Consider the following 15,285-nt stretch of genomic DNA (forward strand, 5'->3'; position numbering starts at 1 on the left):
CAGCTATTCCTGTGGCAGCAAAGTCAATGCATGTTGAAGCATGGTAATATAGTATGACTTTTCCCTTTAATGGAATTTTTCTAGCCCACTAGGAAAAAAAAAGACTCCATTAGCCATACTACAAAGGCTCCTACTTATTAGTATTTTAGAACAGTGGCAAAAACATTTCTTGAATCTAATTATTGCTGACAAATATGAAAATTGAAATCAAAGTTAAATTTTCAGCTACAGTGCCTCATACGGCAGCAGCTCGCTGGCTCCCAACTATTACATCAACACATTTATTCTGCTGAGAAGGCTGTGGAGATTGGGCCCCCCCATCCCCTCCAGCCCACCCCTCCATCTCCAGCGGCATTAACTCTGACATATTCATCTCAACAGCCAGGGCCATGTAACTAACTTCATGTTTACCAGTCGCACGCAGCCAATAGATCGGAGCGAGGCTTGCAGGAGCTGAAGAGGAAGGGAATAGAATAAGGTTTTTTTGGTTTTTTATATACATATATATTTAGTTTTATTTATGTCCAACTTTGCTCTCTCCCACTCCTTTCCAACCTGATCTCAAAAAGGAGTCACTGGCCGATTTTAAATTCCTTGAGATAGAGGATTGGGGGGGGGGCGGAGGGAGGGAGAAGGAAAAAAGCCTTGTCAACATATTTCCTTTCTCCTGCATGCCCCCAACATACTGTAAAAATCAATCCCCTTTGTCATTTTGCTCTGCTTGTGTGAATGTTTAATGGCTGTCGAGGGAGATAATGATTGCTGCTAGGAAATTCATTTCAGATTTGCTATTTATAAAGTGCTTGGTGCTCAGGTGGGAAATTAACATAAGGAAGGGGGAAAGGGACTGATCCAAGGTAAAAAAAAAAAAAGCCAAAAAACCAGCAGGAGAGGAGGGACGAGGTGCCACGGGGCTGGCTGGAAGGGCCCAGCACCCCAAAGAGGATTTCCACCTGTTCCCATCTCTCCCGGGACAGAGGGAAGAGGCTTGCCTGTGGCGGGGGCAGCCACGCTGGGGACACATAGGTGCTCCCGAGCACCACCAGCCCCTTCCCGGCGTGCACGGGATACAGAGCCGGGATTACCAGCCGAGCAGCTGGTGATGCCCCTGGCACACCCACCAGCCAAAACACCTGAGGGTTTGCACCCCAGCTCCCTCTCCAGCCTCCCATCTCCGGATTAACTGCAAACCTCCTTCGAGTCCCCCCTCTCTGCAGAGCCTGATAACCTGTTCCCGTGTGTTTGATTTTATTTTTTTTGAATCCCAGGGGAATTCCCGTCTGTGATACAGCCGGATCCCATGCAGCCAACGGTACGCACGCTGCCATTGAGTTGCTAATTCCCGTCTCAGAAGTTGCTTTTCACTTTCCCATTTTCCAATAATAGGCTTGGTATGAATCCCCTAAGCTTCTGAAATAAGCTGAAAACCGCTTTTCCAGCCATTTACATAAACACAAGTGGATCAGAAGGAATAATCATAGTTTATGCATTATTTGGGTGCTTTGGAGCCAGCTGCCAATGTGATGTCAGGTTTTGAAGCCCAAAACGTACAATGGGAATGTGCTGACGTGCAGAAAAGTGGCACAAAAGGTAAACAACAAATAATACAAATTTTTAAATATTGCCTTCGATGACAAGGCGGCTTTGGCTTCGCCGCAACCCCGGCCTCCAACGGATCCTGCTCCCCGCCAGTCTTCTTCCCAGAAAGGGCTTCATTAAGAGAGATGTCACTCACAGTAAATCCAAATTCACCTCTTGCCAGCCAGCCCTGCCACTCTCTCGTGCCTTGGCCCGCTATCAAATAGCCCGGTGCTGGTTTTGGGGATTGAATTAGCAAAAAAAAAACCCAAAACTGTAACACAAGCACCCTCTGATCTATAAGCACCATCTGTCCTGCAGAAAGGGAATAAAAGCTAGAAAACGACCAAACCAACCCAGGAACTTAGTGCTATTCACCAGCTAACTCATACAAGAGGAGAGGGGAAAAAAAAAGCCAAACACTTAACAGTGAGATAATATTATAGCATTAATGAACCTTGCTTCGCTTCAAGTGCTTGTCACGCTTCCAATGAGGCGGGTCAGATTTGGCTTTCAAACCAGTTCTTTAAATTAAGAACGCCGTTTCTGGCAAAATCAAAACATTAGCAGAGGATCTGTTTTGAAGAAATAACAATTAAAAAAAGTAACAAGGCTCGAGACTCCAGGCTCTTGTGATACTGTTGGAATGCAGCCTTCAGATTTCTTTTTTTTATTTGAAATCACTTCACAACTTTGTACACGTTGCTTCTGCAAGCTCAGAATCAGAACAAAAATACTTCTAAATCAACCCCTATTTTCCCCAGAATCTACTTTCACTAGGAATTTATGATTGTTCTGGTTTATTCCATTTTGGAATAAAACAAAAAGTACTTTTAGTTTCTAATATTACACCATTTCCGGTGCCATTTCCTACTTCTTAGCAGCTGCTGTCTCCCATCGTGAGTCACGAGAGGCTGTGAACCGGCCACACGGGCTGAGAATTTGTGATTTTACAAGCTCCTTTCCAAGTGAAATCAGAGTTTCTCCATGCTCAGCTATGTACAATTCCATAGCGGGGGGAAAGACCCTGTTTTCAAGGCAAATCCAGGTTAGCTAGACCAGACAAGAAAGGAAAAATGGCTGGTACCCTTATGGAGTGCGCGGCCAAGGGAAGAAGGGGAAGGACCGTGCAACGAGCCCAAATCGCTGCAGGATGATCAAAGGATGTGAACTCAGCACCCACATCCCAGTCCAGGACCTCCAGGCTCACAGAATTTTTTGTCACCTCCTTCCCACCAAAGCCCTGCCTCTCCCATCCTCCTTGCAAGCCAGACCCACCACGGCTCCAGAAGGAAGCGCTTTGCACAAGCCATAGCTCACTAGATGGATAGAGGTGCCCTCAGGCAAGGTGCTGAGCACCCTTGCACCCCACTGCTGCTGGGACGCACCCACCTCCAGAAGGTCCTCAGTGCTGCACCGTGCCTTTTTAGCTCAGCAGCAGCTACATCGCTCCGGCCCCGTCCCTGCGGGAAGGCGGAGGATGCCGTGCCAGCTTCCATCACCGCCTTTTTCGGCTCCCCCTGATTAGTAAGCGAAGCATGAGGGAGGTGGAGGAGTCAGAGGAAGGGAAAGCAGGGGGAGGAGGATGCCAAGAACCAAACATCGTCTTTAGTGGGAACAGTCAATGGGCCAACAGGGCCAAAAGGTCAATTAATTTACAACAGCTTTCAGCACTGGACATACTAACTGTAAGCGCATCAAAAATCCATGATATCCTTTCTGGCGGGAGATAACAGAGCACGGCAAAGGCAGCACCTCTGATTTATTATTAACCAAGAGCAAGGTGTGTGCTTCGAGGAGGAGGAGGTGGCTAGCTCCTCCAGGCTAGCAGCCACAGCTCCAAACATGCCGGCAGCACAGGCTGTGGGATGCCTGGAGGATGCACCAGCACCTGCAAAAGAGCTGGAGGCCCCTGGGATTAGGGTGCTCCAGGGAATGCAGTGACAAGGAGATCAGCCTTTGCAATTCTGTTTTTTTGCCTATAAAAGCTACTAAAGGCATGGCAAAACCCAGGTGCAGAGGTGCAAGATGCTGGCTGAAGGTGGGAGACAGCAGTATGGCTTCAACTTCCACTACAGAATCCCAAAACCTGGCACCTTGCTCATTTTGGCCCCCGTTTGAAACAAAGAGCTCAACTCCAAGTCCCAGTTGCAGCTCCAAGCCTTCACCACGAACATCTGAGACAGATCACGTTTGGGTCCCACCGAGCCTAGTGGGAGATTTGCCACCACGCATCAAAGGAGCGCTACCAGTAACGCTGAAAAAAGAAAAAAACAAAAATCACATTTACCCTGTTTAAAGTTTTGCTGTAGCAAGACATTCCTTCAGCTGGAGCATAAGCAAAGAAAATTTTGCCCTCTCCTGCCACTACTGAAGTTTGGGAAGGAGACACAGCTGCAAAAGAGGGGTTTTTTCCTCATCCCCAGGGCCAGAAACATACCCCCACATGGTGCTTCACAGGCTGCGGAGGAAGGCTGGAGCTCACCTCCACCGTCTGACAGCAAGTTGCCTGGGAAGCAGGCTGGTGAGCCCTCCCCCTCCACCCCACTTTATCACAGAAAGCAGCAAGCCCTGCTTGCTACCTTGACCTAGATCTGTCAACTGATCCATTTTTCCCCCACAGGGAAAAAATAAAATGGGAGGGATCATAAATATTTTCAAAAAAATACATGAAGCAGACACTTCCAATATTGAATGCACTCACCTCATGTACAAGTCAGGGTTGGCACAACAGGAAGGCAGAAAAATCATAAGCCAGGGTTACGGTTACTATGATGGTCAAAATGCCCACATGGATAAGGATAAAGTAGTTTTAGCTAGACTCCAGGACTGGTTGCAGCCTCCAGAGCACTCAGAACCACCAAGTCTTGAAACAAGGGTAAGACAACTCTGTTTTGAGCTGGCTTGGATGGTCCCTGTGATGCCTCAGAAATCTGTTGTACCAGATGAAGTTTTTTTCCAAGCTCACAGCTACCACCTGATCTTCTCTACTTGTCAAACTCCTATCCATCTCCTCTTGGCCAGTCAGCGAGTGCCATCCCAGAGGAGGGGTTAGCTGACCACCCCCGTACCTCCTTGGCCACGCAGCCCAGGTCCGCTTCATTGCCTCCTCATGCATCCCACTGTAGATAACACAGCCACCTTCTTCACGCCTGCATTTTAAGAACAGTAAGCAAGTGCGTGCCCCCAACCCGCAGCAGTGTGTGCGGTACCTCGCGCATCTCTATTCCACAGCTGGTGCTCCTAAAGCTGTTGTAGCTACAGCATGAACCAACTCCAGCACCTGCTCCCTATCACGCCACACTATTAAGGTATCTCATTACAAACGACAAGCTCTTTTGATAGAGATCTCTCCGAATATGTGGTATAGAGCAACCAGAACAACTTTGCTCCTCGCTATATTCTCTCAGCCCACTGCTGCATGACCAGATGGAGCAGCGGAGAGATGATCCCAGAGAAGCAGCGATACCCCACACATGGAAAAACCCCACCTGCAACCCTGCACAGAGCCCCCATAGCAAAGCCACCGACCAAACCACGATCCCAAGCACCAACCAAGCATTTTAGGTTTTGCGCAATGCGGCCTTGCTTTCAAAAGCGTCTTTCCAGTAGGAAAGGTCTGCTTGGGTTCCTGTTTACTCTGCTGAGTCTTAAAAATGTGCCAATTAATCCCATGCGGTGGCCTGATTTCCAGAAGTGCTGGATACCTGCTTACAGCTTCGGTTAAAGTCAACAAGAATGACAGATGTTCAGCAACGCGCCAAATCAGGCCATTGAGTAGCCAGGGCGCGTTCCCCTCCTTTTATGTACTACATATAACTGGGTTATCTAATCATGTAGGTATTGATTATTACTGTTATTACCTATTAAATAGCTATTTTCTGCTGTTGGGGTGAATATCACATTTTATTGACCTGCACGGTACTATTAACCACCACAAAGCCACATTTAATATTTTCCCCAGGGAACAATAAATCTGGGTATTCACAGAAAGATGTCGATACATGTAATTTTTCTTATACACATTCATTAGCGCAATTACCTTCTTGCACAAACTGCCAGAAGGTTTCCCCTCCCACCTTCGCCAAGAAAAAGTCCTCCCGGGATGGACAGCCCCGACCCGCGCGATGCATCCCGAACCCTGCCCTTCCAAGGGGAAGCAGCCGGCTGCTCCTCCCTGTAGATGCGTCTCCAGGCCATATCCAGCCTTTTCATCGCACACAAGCACAGCCCGTGCTTTGGTTTGGGAGTTATCTGCAAGCCAGCCACATCGACGGAGCGAATAATTCTTTCGGATGAGGAACGCTCCGCGTATGATGTTGACATATGCTATTATTTTACATACCTATTTCAGCTTGTATGCTTATTAGAATAAGGTCTTTATGCTAATTTGTAAATCAAATTCCCATAATTCTTGGCTTACTGATGCTAAAGGCCCAGCTAAATCTTCTATGACCTTTTAGCCTGGTTAATCCTTTTACGCATGGTTGAGTGAAGAGTTTTCTTCTCTCTTCCGCTCCCACGGGCTGGGGTGGGATTTTTGCACAAGCCCTCCTCTTCCGCAAGGAATCCAGGTGAGTGCAAGTCAGGGACACCGGGCACACGCAAGACCATCTCTCTACTTCAAAACACAGAAAGAGGGAAGAGAGAATGCTGCTGCTGGGTCCTTAAATACGCTCTAGATATTAATTGGCGCTACTTTAAATCATGCAGAACAAAATATAGCAAACACAAAGAGAGCTGTGTTGCCAAACAGCCACTCATTTCCCGATGCCCAGGGCTATCCCAGCCCTCTGTAGACTCCCTCTTCCCGGCTCCTTTCCCCAAGCCATGGCTGGACCTTTGGCCAGCTCTGCCTTCCCACAAGTTGATGCGATGGACACCGGCATCTCATTCCCACGGAGCATCCAAGCACGTGCCCCGGCCTCGCTCTCTGGCACCAACACCCAGTAGCCAACAGCTCCCTCGGGAACGACAGCATCGCCATGCACAAAACCTCCCTGGACCTTTCAGGGCTCAGAGGGCTCCCTCCTAATGGACACGACGCTCAACAGCTCCCGTTTCGGGGACACGTTTCCAAAAAACCAACAGTGAATCCACAAAACTTGGAGAACCTAAGGACGCGTGCACCAATGCAGATGGTCACGTGCTTACAAATTATCCCACTTCACGCTCCACTCTACTCTCAAGCACACTCACAAACCATTTTTCTTATTGTTTGCTTGGCTGTAAATAGGTAAATGATCTGGAGTATTGATAAACCGCTGCAGAGGGCAGCACAGATCTCTTGAGCTATTTGGAGTAGATCTGTGCAAAACACGGTTTTCCTGCACAACAATAATTTTTGCATTTTCAAACACAAGCCAGCTCCACTTTCGTACACCAAGTGAGAGGGAAAAGTCAGAAATTCAAAAAAACACTGTGAATATCACAAGAGTTCACAAACCAGCAGCACCATACTGCTGATATTTGGCAACGCACGCATACCTTTGGGGCTGAATGACCCCCAATTTCTCAAAATCCCCTTAGAAAGTTTTTGCTAAAATGCAAAATTATTTTTGCTGGGTATTTTTTTTTAATGACACTTTTAAATACAATCATGCAAGAAAACCTCCCGGAGGGACCTCCTCCTCCCCCAGAATACCCATCATCTCCCAGCCCAAAAAAGATCCAAACTTTTTGCAGCCAAATGCTGCCCTGTGCAATACTTTGCCCAGCACCCCACAGCTCTGCCCTATGTGTCCCGTGCCCCGGACCACAGTGCACCGTGGCTCCCTGTTTCCCCCCACACCGGCAGTGACTCGGGGACTTCTGGCACTCAAATCAGACTCCTACAAGGCAGGGGAACGCAGGGGATTTTTGCTTGGGAAGGCAGAGCATTCCTCCCCGCTGCTCAGCTGCCAAGGAGAATAATAAAAAAAAAAAAAAAGGAAAAAACCCACAATTAAAAAAACCCCACCGAACAAAAAAAAAAACCAACTACTTTCTGGATCTGTAAGCTTTGATGGGAGCAGGGAGAGGAAGCACAAGAGATGACCAAGGAATAAGACCTGCAAGGAAGCCAAGTCAGGAGCCAAAAGCAAGCATCAAAATAAATGAATGAACAAAATAAGCAAAAGCAAGCACGAATTCCGGGCAGGAGAAATGAGGAGAGAAAGGGCAGCTTCGCTCCCCTCCTGGGGGAGCCCCCAGCCCTCCACCAGCCCACACGGGTGGCAGCTGAGGGGGGCCAGGGCTCCCATCCCCAGGAAGCCCCCTCAGAAGCCAGGATGCCAGCATCCCGAGTGGGAAGCAGCAACCCTGGGAGAAGGAGGGAGGAAGGCGAAGAGGAGCGATGCCTCGGCATGTGATGTGCATGCTAAGCAGCCCCGGCCGGGTTTGCTCTCTGCAAAAGCGGGCCCAGGAGAGCGAAGTTTGAGCAGAGATGGCAGCTGCCCATCTCCCTCCAGCCCCCTGCCCCACACAGGCAGGGCTGTCACACCCCACCGGGGTCCTGCTGCAGACCACCTGGGTTAGAGGCGGGGCGGGGGGGGCGGCCAGGCAGGGCCCATTCGGGTTCCAAACCCTGTCCCCAGCCCTCGGTGGGCACGGGGGCAGCGCAGAGCCTGCTGCTGGCTGCTCTCCCTTTCCCCATGCAGAAGGAGGGTGCAGCCAGCCCCCCCGGGGGGCATCCCTGCCCTCCAAAGCCCGGAGCCCCGGGTACCACCCGCGATGGGGCTGAGCGCACGCCGGGCACCGTGCAATGCAATCCAACCCCCCGGGAGCATCCTCCCTCTCCCAGCCCGAGCTCCGCAGGCAGCCCCGGTGCAGGATGCGGCCCCGTCCTCTCCTCCCACGGAGGTAACCCCACTCCCACAGCCCCTCCAGATGGCTGCGGGGAGACTAACGCAAGCTGACAAGCTCGGCTCTCCCGGCCAGATGGGGCTGGCTCCTGCCTCCTCCTTTCCCTCTCTTCTCCCTTTGCTTTTTGCTCTTTTTCTTTTTTTCCCCCTCCCCTCCTTCCACAGCCCCCCCCCACGCGCGAAGCACCGTCCCCCGGGGGGTAAGGCAGCCGTGCTCTCCCGGGACAGGCTGGACAAGGATTTCCCAACTCCCCAGCCAGCGGGTCGGGCAGCAACCGGGGCTGCACCGAGTTTTTGGGACGACCTTGCAGCCGGGTCCGGCTAAGCAAAGCGGTGGGGGTGGAGGGGGGGGCGGCAGCACAGAGGGGCCTCGACCCCCCCAGCCCGTTGGATGCATCGCTCCTGCAGGAACTAAGTTGAAATGGCAGAGTCGTTCGGCACCCCGACAAAATAATCAAAATAAATCAGCACGGGCGGGCTGGGGACCCTCTCCCAGCTCAGTCCCTGCTCCGGGGGCTCCTCACCTTCCCCCCGCTCCAGCCCCCCGGGAGGGTGCTGCCCTGGGGCCGAGCACCCTCCACACGCCTCGGCTGCATCCCCCGCAGCATCCCCGCCCGGCCCTACCTTGGGAGAGGAGGAGAGCGGCCATCCCGGCGAAGATCACCCAAGAGACGGGGTGGTGCATTTTCGCCTGGGCCATGTTTCACGGCGGGTTGCGTTTCTCTCCCCTCCTTTCCCCACTCACTGCCTGGCGGGGAGAGGTTTAAAATCCAGCGTTTCGCGGAGAAAAGCGCAGGAAAGGGGCGGGGGGGGGGGGGGGGGGAAGGAAGGAAGGTTAAAAAAAAAAGGAAGGGGAGGAAAAAAAAAATCACCGCAGGGTGGGGGAGGGAAAAAACCCCAAAGATGTAAAAAAAAAAAAAGGGGGGGGGGGAAGGGGGGTCGGAAGGGGTTGCAAGGTGCGAGGGACAGGCGCTGCCGTGCCCGCCGCTCCGGCCCGCACACGCCGCCCGCCCGCAACACGCCGCCGGCCGCGCACACCGCCCGCCCCCGCGCCGCGCTCATTGGCTGCGGGGAACCCCCCCTCGGCACCCACGCACCCCCCCCCCCGGCACCCCCGTAGACACCCCCGGCACCCACACACCCCCCCGGCATCCACGCACCCCCCCCAGCCCACCAGGGAAAGTGGGGTGACTCCCCCACCCCGGGGAGACTGCAGTGGGGCCGTGACTCGGTTTCACCACCTGCGTGATGGGACACATACACCCCCATACCCCCCGTGAACCTCAACTCGCCCGAAACAAAGTGCACCCGCAGTGCCTGCCTCTACTTTCGGGGGGCCAAGAGCCCCAGCGCCGCCCCAACAAGCCTCGTCCACCTCAAGCGCTAACTCCCATGTGGAAATTGCTCTAAAGGCAAATTTGACAGGGAACAACTCTTCAATTTCTAGCAGAAATCTACTTTTACTCCAGATCAAGCCTTTTTTTTTGGCGCTCTAACCACTCTCACCCGATTCCTCACACCAAGACCATCTGCTCTGAGCAGCATCTGGGCCACTTGCACCCTGCTTGGGTTTGAATGTGCCCCTGTTACTTAAACGCCTTGCCACGTGCTGATTTCTGGTGCCTACTTCACAATAACGGAAATGAGACAGACCCTTCTCCAACTGCAGATACCTAAAACCACCACATCCGTCCATGCCACAACCCACGTTGGTTCAAGAGCACAACACCAACATGCCTACATAGAGCAGGTCCTCAAAACCAAAACCTTAAAGTGTTTTTTCAGCTTTTGTCCAACATAGAGAGTATTAGAGGCACTGAACCCCAAGACTCCTATTTGACACAACCTAAACAAATAATATCTTGTTAAATATTCATTATTTTCAGTAGTGGTAAGGATGTCTCGTTTTGTTGCTTGAGGTGACTCATAGCCCCTTAAAACAACATTATAGGCACAAAAATGACAAAGCAAAAAAAAAGATATCTTGGCTTCTTATATTTATTCTTCCTCAGAGGCTTCCAAAATCTGAGCTGTTCACTTTGCAATTCAGAAGAAGATTTGGCTGCAAACTCTTGGAAAAATCCAGCTGTGTTTCTGTCCCTCCTCTCTATTGCTGCCGCCCAGAGAGACTCCCCGCGTCAGATCTGGGCCAGCCATTCTGCTGAGGAAAGGTGACAAACCACAGGCACCAGTCCCTCTCCTGAAGTCCCACCAACAGGTCTGACAATAACGATCCGTGCGTCAAAAGTTGGCAGCCGGGGAGGGATTGGCAGCTCTGGTCGGATGTCCCCAACAGCCCTTGTTTGGTGTCCACAGGGCCCTGCCACCAGCCGGCCAAAGGGTCACGCTGTCCCTAACAGCATCTCACCATCCTTTGGTTTTCCCCAAGACCTCCACCACTATCATCCATCAATTTTCATGAGTGTCTTGCCAAAACAGCCGTTGGTGTAAAGCTACGAGAGCTTTCAGATCTCCTTCCTTTTCCTCTCCCAAGGCTTGGTTCAAACCATAGACCTCGAGGAGGTCTGATTGACCCGGAGCTCTACACCACCATTTTATGGTACCACCAGGAGCAGTCTACAGCCTGCTAGTGCCTGCACAACCTCCCAGCTCATTAGGATGGGAAGAGCTAACGGCAACAGTACTACTAATGACCCGGTCCAAGGCTGCAGACATGCCACTCAGCAGGATATTTCTTGGGAAGCACATACAGGCTCTGGGGTATTTAATACCCGGTCCTACCCACCCCATAATGAGCTGTTCATCCTCCAGCTCAACAGAGCAATGCACAAACCAGTCACTACCCCAGCGACCTCCAGCTGATGTATTTTGCATGTAGAGATCCCTGGTGAGGGGTAAAGATTCCTCCTACTTCTCTCCATCTCCACTTCTTCCCCATCGACACAAAGCTACCTATGATAACGCAAGATGCCACGTAACAATTTTTACCACGTTTCCCAACACTTCTGAATTTGACCCCGGCTGTCGAGCCAGCTACCGTACTTACAGCAGCTGGAAGCGGTTGATTAGGTTAGTCTGGTTTATTACCTAACCATTATGCTTTAAAAAAAAACCAACCAAAAAACACAACTTCCCTATTTGCCTAAGCAGAGAGAGCAGTTTATAAGAAGGCCCTGTGCAGTAGCTGCTCTTCCTACAGATTTGCTCTATGCATTATTAATTCACACAGCGCTTGTTCCGAGCGCGTATATTTACTCGATGCACCAGAACAGCTCTTAAGGAGCCTTCGGCTTGTGGCTTTGTGGAACATCAACTTTTCATGTTGAACAGCAGGTGATGTTCAACAGAATGCCTTGCAATAAATGCCTAATATCCATTACACGCATACATATCTGTGTGCCGGGCTGATAGGAACATGCAGATAACAGGGCTGCACTCCCGAGATAGGGAGATGGGGGGAAGAAGTTATTCACTAGAAATCACACATATATGTGGGGTTAAACAGCGATACCACACCTCCAGGCATATCGAACTGCAGAAGGCCCCTTTTGGCAGAAATTTCCGCAAAATTTTAGATGAGATTTTTCTTTTTTTCCCATCCCCGCCCAGATCTGAATAGAAGACCAAAATACAACACCTTAGCTAAAAGTCTGCGGGGGGGTGGGGGGGGGTGTGCCGGCGGAAAAGTGACATGCTGCTTTGAAATGAAACCTCTAACTGGCTTTAAAACGAGCATTGTGACCTTGCTGAACAGCACTGCATAATTTTTAATAGACATTTTTTGCTGGAACTGACATACTCCCAGGCGTGGTTTTATTCCGCTAACATTTTTCCAGAGGGAAATGCCATGTTTCATTGGATTTTTTTTCCATCATCCCTACATATACCTACCTATAATTACTGTATGTGTTACAATAGCATTCACAAGCCTTTGATAAGATCCTGGTTCTATTATGTTAAACTCTGTATGTACACCCGGTAAAAAACAGTCCCTCCCTTGAGCTCTTAAAGTCAAAATAGAGAAAGCAGAGAAAGGTGTTGAGACAAGAGCAAATTACTTCTCATTTCATGGCTAGAAAAATAAGACTTGGAAAGGTTAAGTCACTGCATGAGGTCAGGAAGGGAATTTTCAGCCATGTCAAGAACTGAACAACAATCTCCCAAATCTTAAATAAAGGTTGCAGGACTCGCCTGCTTCCTCTTGCAGCTTTTCCCCATCCCAGGTTACTTCTGCTCCTAGTTTCCCCAGTGCAAGGGGAGAGTTAAGGGAACACTTCTACCAGCTATACCAAAATATCAAAGGTGATTTATGTACAAAATAACCTTTTTCTTAATAAGGAATAGCGACTGGGGTGGATTTGTAAAGCTTAACTCAACACATACCCCAGCCCACATCTGCATGCAAAGGCATTTTGGCAGTCTCGTGCCCTTGCGTGCACAGGACACGCGGAGCCAGACGGACGAGTGCCCGCAGGCGGCTGCCGTGCCCGTGGATGCCTGGCTTTGCTCCTTTAATTACACCTCCTACGGGTGGGAAAGATAAGCCCAAATGGAGTGACTGCATGAAGGGAGGAAGCCTATAAGTTATTCATAAGTTCAGGCTCAAGCTCCTCTCTTGCTTTCACTCTACGACACCTTCAAAACATATTATTCATCTATTTTTTCCTCCTCTGGGAAGAGAGATGGTAATTGTAGTAAATATATCACTGCCAAGTCATCCTCCCAGCCTCCGAGCCTGCACAGTGCTAGGGGTAGAGATCCGAGGCAGCAGTCGCTCTCCCGACGTTTTGGGATGCCCAGGCTCCGTGAAGGACATCCTCACACTGCCGCGAGGCCATGGAGACCACGCCGGCGATGAGCAAGCGCACTGGGGGAAAACCTCCATGCAGCCCACTCATCTCCCTCAACACTTCCAGGTGGCAAAAACCGAACCCTACTGCTCCTGTCACCCCCAGCCCATTTCGGATGAAAGCCCCACAATCCCCACTGAGCATTTTGCAAACAGCTCCCTGGCAAGTTGAGCAGAAGACTTTCCTACATCCCCACGAAGCCCGGCAAAGCTCAGACTAGGACCGCTGATTCCCTTGGGTTGCTGCACCCCGTTTTCACCCCAGCCCCAGGGCGTTTGGGCAAATTTGGGGCTCTGTTTCTGGCTCTCGGGAAACTAAAAAAGCCACATCACCATCAGCCCTGCCTGCAGAGAGCCTTTGGAAACAAGAGGCACAGCACAGAGGTTTGTTTGCCCTCTCAAGGCTGTTCCAGACAGAATAAAGCACCTAATGCTACTGCCAACTGAAGCAGCTCTCCTTGAGCTCAAGAGGTTAGTTTTTCTGAATGCAGCAACACGGATCCTCATCTCGGCCCCATAGCACAGAGGATTTGTTGTACTCCAGTGCAAAAATAACCCTGAAAGCAACATTTATGGTCACACCAGGGAGGAGAGGGCTAAGGCATCGGCATAAGGCACTTGGGAGAAGAGAGACGGGGCATGGATTTTATTTGTCCTCGATTCCCAGGGAGGTCATTTACTGCAGTGCCCCTGGCACTTCCCCAGCCCTTTCTAGCACATTTGATTCTTGTGAGTTTTCTTAATCTCATCTCCTTCATTGGTTATTGCTCCTTCAGTGCTGAACTCAGCAAGATTGCTTCTGTTTAGAGAAAGATTAGCGCCGAGTACATTAAACATGGTAATGCTGTGTACTAAAGGGCACTGGGTCACCACCCCAGCTCCGAATGCCCCGTAACACCTTCCCAAAAACGGGTGCCTCTTGCTGGGCATGTTTTTAGCTCCAGTCTGCCATGCCTAATGCATGCCAGCCTCTCCCAGGTAGCAGCCTCAGGGGAGCACACAGCAAGGAACCCTTCAGCAATAAAACCCCAGCCACCAGCAGCTCAGTGATGAACGCACCTCGTTTCCCATTAAAATTGAACTGATGGCAAATTACATGTTGAGAGACAACACGATCTTCACAGCAGAACCAGCACAAAGAGAGGGTAGATGGAGAAGGAGCTGGCTCAGCCAGGCAAAATGCCTACCCAAGTACGAGGCACCCTGTGAGCCTCAAACCCCTTGAACTCCTCCTCAAAGCTGCAAACAGAGGGAGCAGTGACCGGCATCCCTGCAGGGAGGTGATGCGCACAGCACCGTGCTTGCAAACCATGCCCTCGCTTAGAGCACAAAGACCAGTCATCTGCATTACCCGGAGAATAAAATTTTCCCAATTTCAAGGATGTTGCAACACAGAAGCAAAACCAAAGGGTTTGATCTGACGAGTTGCTAAGAGCCACTGGAGAGGTGCTCAGTGGCCACAGTCTGCTTGGTCCCGCTGTCCCCTTACTTTATTCCTTTCCCCCAAACAAACCACATTCCTCCGTATTCCAACAATTTTGCAGGGATGTTTTCCAGCATCCCACCCACCGGAGCACACGCTGCCGTTAGTCCCCATCCCAGTCGGGCTCTTATCACGGCTCACCGCCTCCGCTCCCTGCTTTCCAGTTGATTAGATGTCTATTTACCTTCAGATTACAAGGAGGCAACAAGTCCACCCGGGGAAGAGGCACTGTTGCACGGGCAAAGACTCTGCAAACAGATGGCTCGAGGAGATAGAGAATGTTTTCTACCTTGTGCGTGCTTCTGGGCTTGAGGATGACACAGCCCTGGCACATCCCTACATTTCTCTTACATTTTCCTTTCCTCATCAAGCTCTCTACCACCCTCTCCGGGACTTGGAGAGTGAAGACAAAGACTCAGCCAGCTGCCTAGGTCTGTCCTGGAAGATGTTGCAAGACATACTGGTTTTAAAATACCTGCCTTTAGGGCGCTCAGGTTTTTTTACATTTCTAATCAGCTTTTCAAAACTGACAATGGGATATTCATTTCAGGGGCGAAAAATACATGTACAGC

General features: G+C 50.6%; 1 protein-coding gene across 1 annotated transcript in view; it reads right to left on the reverse strand.

Annotated features, from left to right (window-relative positions):
- Positions 1 to 9,120, reverse strand: part of LOC309412954 (protein CEPU-1) — a gene marked incomplete at both ends in the record, with an annotated part of 344,318 nt that extends 335,198 nt beyond the window's left edge. The window contains one exon of the mRNA XM_082010010.1: positions 9,045 to 9,120. Within this exon, the coding sequence (XP_081866136.1) occupies positions 9,045 to 9,120 (76 nt within the window). The remainder of the gene's footprint in view (positions 1 to 9,044) is intronic.
- Positions 9,121 to 15,285: the final 6,165 nt, after the last annotated feature.

The sequence above is a fragment of the Phaethon aethereus genome, assembly GCF_964289735.1.
Source record: "Phaethon aethereus genome assembly, chromosome: 23".
NCBI lineage: Eukaryota > Metazoa > Chordata > Aves > Phaethontiformes > Phaethontidae > Phaethon > Phaethon aethereus.